We start from the raw sequence: 4,576 nt of genomic DNA, 5'->3' as shown, positions 1-4,576 counted from the left end.
AATTTTTATTTAGATCTGCGGGTGAATTCATAACTTAGGGGAGTAAGGTACCGAACCGAAATTTATAATAATCGAACGAAAATTGAAAATTTGTTTTTTTTTTTTTTAATTAATTCGATTGGTTCGGTTCGATTTTTAACAATATAAATTTGTTGCTGAAAACTTAATTTATAATATATATTATGTTTATGTGTATGTTTATAATTTATATTAATTTTTTTTATTTTGTTTTTATAAAAATTATACCAATTGAAGAAGATGATGATGAATCTGGTGTGGATTCAGATTAAGTATGGTGGCTGTTTTGGTTTTTATTAAGTTTTAAAGCGACTGTTTCGGTCTTTAGTATGTTTTAAAGTGTGTTTGTTTTTGTTGTTTGCTAGATATTTTTAATTGTCTTTGTTTTTATGTTTAATTATTGAGACAAGTTGAAATTGTATTGAATTTGAATGTGATATACTCTTCTTATTTTAGTTTATTAAGGGTTTTAAACTTCATTTTGTGGTGATTTAAATTCTGATTATTAAGTTTTAAAAAACCGAAAAAACTGACCGAACCAAACTGCGGTTGGTTCGGTTCGGTTCGATTGTCCAGCAAACAACAAATCGAACGGTTGCCATTACTTCATAATCAAACAGATCGGTTCGGTTGGTTTTCGATCCAAAATTAAACCAAACTAAACCGATTAAACCCCACAAATTTTGAATTAGATGCAGATAAATAATGCAAATCTTGCATATTAGATCACGATTTGTTCGTTGTTTATTGCCTTTGACCTCAATTAGACAAATAAATCTGTTATAAGTTTATAGTAAAAAATTGGGGTTAAGTATGATTTTGGTCCCTAACGTAGGGCAAAAAATTTATTTCGTCCCTCGCCTTTTTTTCGCAACAAAAAGGTCCCTTAGGTTCCGGTTTGTTTTAAAATCGTCCTTTGTCCCCAAAAATAAATTTTTAATACGAAAATGCCCTTGATGGTTGGTATTACTTCCCACGAGATCAATTTTCCTTTCCCAAGCAACGCTTTGTCTGAGAACAGGACTCCTGAGTGAAACGTTTGTGTGAAACGATTGTGCGAAACCCTTGGAAGGCCTTCCTGCGACGTCCGGCGTTGGTAGCTTGAGAGAGGTTGCCGGAAAACTTCCTGGGTTGTTAACTTAGCTTCGTTCCAACAAAAATCCCTTAGCAAGGTAAGCATTATGTGAATGTAATTTATCGTTTCGTAATGTGGATTGTGCGAAGGTGTGTGGAAGGGTAGGGTTTGAACTGATTGTAGTTGTTGTTGTTCATAGTTGGTTGACTAACTCCATGTGATGATTAATAGGGTTTTTCGGGAAGGAGATGGCGCTCTTCAACATGCGGGTGCACCATGGTGGGTTATTTGGAGTGTGGAGTGTGTTTGAGGCATACGAGGAACTGAGACGGCTTGGATACCTGAAATCCAACATTTCCGCGTTATGGTACAAAGACCCAACTGAGGATGATTATGAGCGTCACTTGAAGCTGTTGGGAGGTGACACAGAGGCAATTGAAATGTGTTCCATAGCAGAGAGGAGAGGCTTTGTTGATCTATTTGTGGTGCATGAGGTTGAGGATGCCGAGGGATTTCCGGAGGTGGGTTTTCTGGATGTAGGGGGAGAAACGGTAGGTGGCCAGAATGAGAAACCCTTAGGTGGTGGTATGGATTTAGTGGTATTCGAAGGCAATGTAGATAACAGTGATGGAGCTAGGGTTGCTGGTCAACAAGAATGCCAGAATAAGGATGGTGGAGTGGAATTAGGCCAAGAGGGACATGAGGCGGTTAGTGATGATGTTAGCAGTGGCGAAGACAGTGATGACCCAACATACTTGCCATCTTATGAAGAGGAAAACAGTGTGGAAGACATCCACTTCACTGATAGTGATGAGATGTACGACTATGAAAGTGGATTCGGTGAAGATAATGCTGTGCCGAAGGACTGTAATGTGGAGAAGGGCAAAAAGGTTGTTACAAGTGATTTGGATGATGAGGATGTAGTTGACAGTGATGAATTGGAGTAGGACCATGTAATAGGGATAGATGCTGATGATGGGGAGGATCATGCTGAGGAGGGGGGCAGAGGTTTCCAGTGCATAAGACACAAAAGGAGATGGGAAAGTACCAATGGAAGGTGGGCACATTGTATGAATCTCGGCAGGAGTTTAAGGACACAGTGGCGGCCTATGCAGTCAACACAGCTAGGAACATTAAGTTCAAGAAGTGTGACTTGGTGAGGGTCCGAGCTGTTTGTCAGAAAGGCTGCCCATTTTGGTTATATGCACACAGGGTCGGTGAGGAGTCCACTTGGCAACTAAGAAGCATGAATCTCCAACATACCTGCATGCAGACACACCGGGTTGGGATTATGCACAGCAAATGGTTGGGTAGCCAATTTAAGAAGAAAGTTGAATCCAACCCAAAGATCAAGGTGAAGGAGCTAGTTGCAAAGGCTCACAAAAAATGGAACCTGACCGTTACCAAGGCAATGGCAGCTAAGACAAAACAGGAGGCTTTGAGTCAGATACAGGGCACCTTTAGGGAGCAGTACAAGCGAATAAACGACTACTGCCATGAACTCCTAAGAACAAACCCAGGTTCTACAGTGATTCTGAAGGTTATTAGATCACCAGATTTTGCTCAAGAGAGACAGAACGCAGAACTGATGAACTATTGTGTTTTCCAAAGAATGTATGTATGCTTTGATGCTTGCAAGAAAAATTTTCAACACTGCAGAAGGTTCATTGGGCTAGACGGTTGCTTCTTGAAAACCCCCCAAGGTGGACAACTGTTGACTGCAATCGAAAGAGACCCAAATGACTAGATTCTTTCAATTGCGTATGCGGTTGTGGAGGCAGAGACTAAGGACTCTTGGGTCTGGTTTCTGCGTCACCTGTCTGATGACTTAGGCCCACACAACCTTGCAAAGTGCACGTTTATGTCTGATCAGCAAAAGGTAACTCACCATATATCAGCAATGCAACTTGTCCTTGTATACATTTATATATGAACTAATAGTTTGAAATCTTACCTTCTGTAAATAGGGCTTATTGCCGGCGTTTGAAGAGGTCATTCCAGGGGTGGATAACAGGTTCTGTGTCAGGCATCTCTACAGCAACTTCAAGAAGAAGTTTCCTGGTTTAGAGCTAAAGAACAAGATGTGGAAGTGTGCTAAAGCAAGTCATTGACAGAGCTGGGAGAAGAAGATGAAAAATTTGCGAGTTCTGAATGAGGGAGCATTTAGACATCTCAATGGCATTCCACCAAGGTTCTGGTCAAGATCTAGGTTTACCTTCCTATCTAAATGTGACAGTCTTGTTAATAACATGAGTGAGAGTTTCAATGCTGTGTTAGTAGAAGCAAGAGAGAAACCAATTGTGAGCATGTTAGAGGATATTAGGGTTTATATGATGACTAGATGGGCTGCAAATAGGGAAAGGGTTCTTAATTATCCAGGAAACATTATGCCAATGATTACCAAGAAATTAGAGAAACGGGCAAGCTTAGCTAGGGACTGGAGGCCTTACTGGTCATCTGCTAGCAACTACGAGGTTATGTGTGGTCTAGATAAGTATGTTGTGGATCTGGCTGCTGGTGAATGTTCTTGCAGGACTTGGCAAATGAATGGGATTCCTTGTCCTCATGCCATCAGCTGCATCACCTTCAAGGGCCTTAATTTGGAGTCATATGTGGCTGACTGCTACAAGAAGGAGGCCTACATCAAGTGCTACCAGGAGGTGATACACCCTGTAAACGGCCCGGAGCTATGGGAGAGGACTCAATATGATGATGTCATCCCACCTCCATACAGGAGGCCAAGCCACAGACCGGCGAAGAAGAGGAAAAGAGGGGCTGCAGATGAAGACAATAGAAGCCAGACTCATCTGTCACGGAGGGGAGAAGTCCAGAGATGCTCCAACTGTGGTGGAGTTGGACACAAGAAGAGCGGCTGCAGCCAGCCTAAGAAGAGGGTAAGAGGGTCTGTGATATGCTATTCTAGGGTTCAACTACCATTATGATTGCCAACTATATAATTTTACTGCTATATGATATGTGTGTAACTTTCTATATGATTTTCATAACTATTGTAGGCCCAAAGTTCAACCAAAAGAGCTAAGAAGAACGCACCTAAGCTGGCACCTGGTCAGACAGCTTGGGGAGAGAGAAAGAGGAATACTACACCATCACCAACCAATCTGCCAGCATCCCATACCAGAAAAACCCCCACAAGGCCCAAGAAACATGAAGCCCGGCCCACCACAGAAGCACCTCAGCCCAAGAAAGCTTCCACCAAGCCAAGAAAGCATCCACTCAGCCCAACATCCTGGCCCAGACCAAGAACAAGGCTGCATCTTCTGCAACCTCCACCAGCAACAAACAGCCTCCTAGCCAGCCATCTGTGAGGAAGAGGCCCTTTTTTGTCATTCAATGCAGTGCACCTCATCTACCCCTGCAGAAGCTGAGGTTGATGGAATGATGGCCAAGTTACCCCCATCTCAGTGGGGAAATCTTTAGCATCTGAGTGTGAAATCTTTTGTGACTCTTGTGTTAATGTTTTGC

At 42.2% G+C, this 4,576-nt stretch overlaps 1 protein-coding gene across 1 annotated transcript; it reads left to right on the top strand.

Moving 5' to 3' along the window:
* The first annotated feature begins 2,129 nt into the window (after window positions 1–2,129).
* Window positions 2,130–3,204, top strand: LOC107620345 (uncharacterized). Its single transcript, XM_016322520.1, has 3 exons — window positions 2,130–2,711; window positions 2,841–2,972; window positions 3,061–3,204. The coding sequence occupies exons 1-3, from the start codon at window positions 2,130–2,132 to the stop codon at window positions 3,202–3,204; spliced, it is 858 nt and encodes a 285-aa protein (XP_016178006.1).
* The last annotated feature ends 1,372 nt before the right edge of the window (window positions 3,205–4,576 follow it).

The sequence above is a fragment of the Arachis ipaensis genome, chromosome B10 (genome assembly GCF_059453495.1).
Source record: "Arachis ipaensis isolate K30076 ecotype BB chromosome B10, ASM5945349v1, whole genome shotgun sequence".
Lineage (NCBI taxonomy): Eukaryota > Viridiplantae > Streptophyta > Magnoliopsida > Fabales > Fabaceae > Arachis > Arachis ipaensis.
This window is presented reverse-complemented; position numbering and strand designations above follow the sequence as displayed.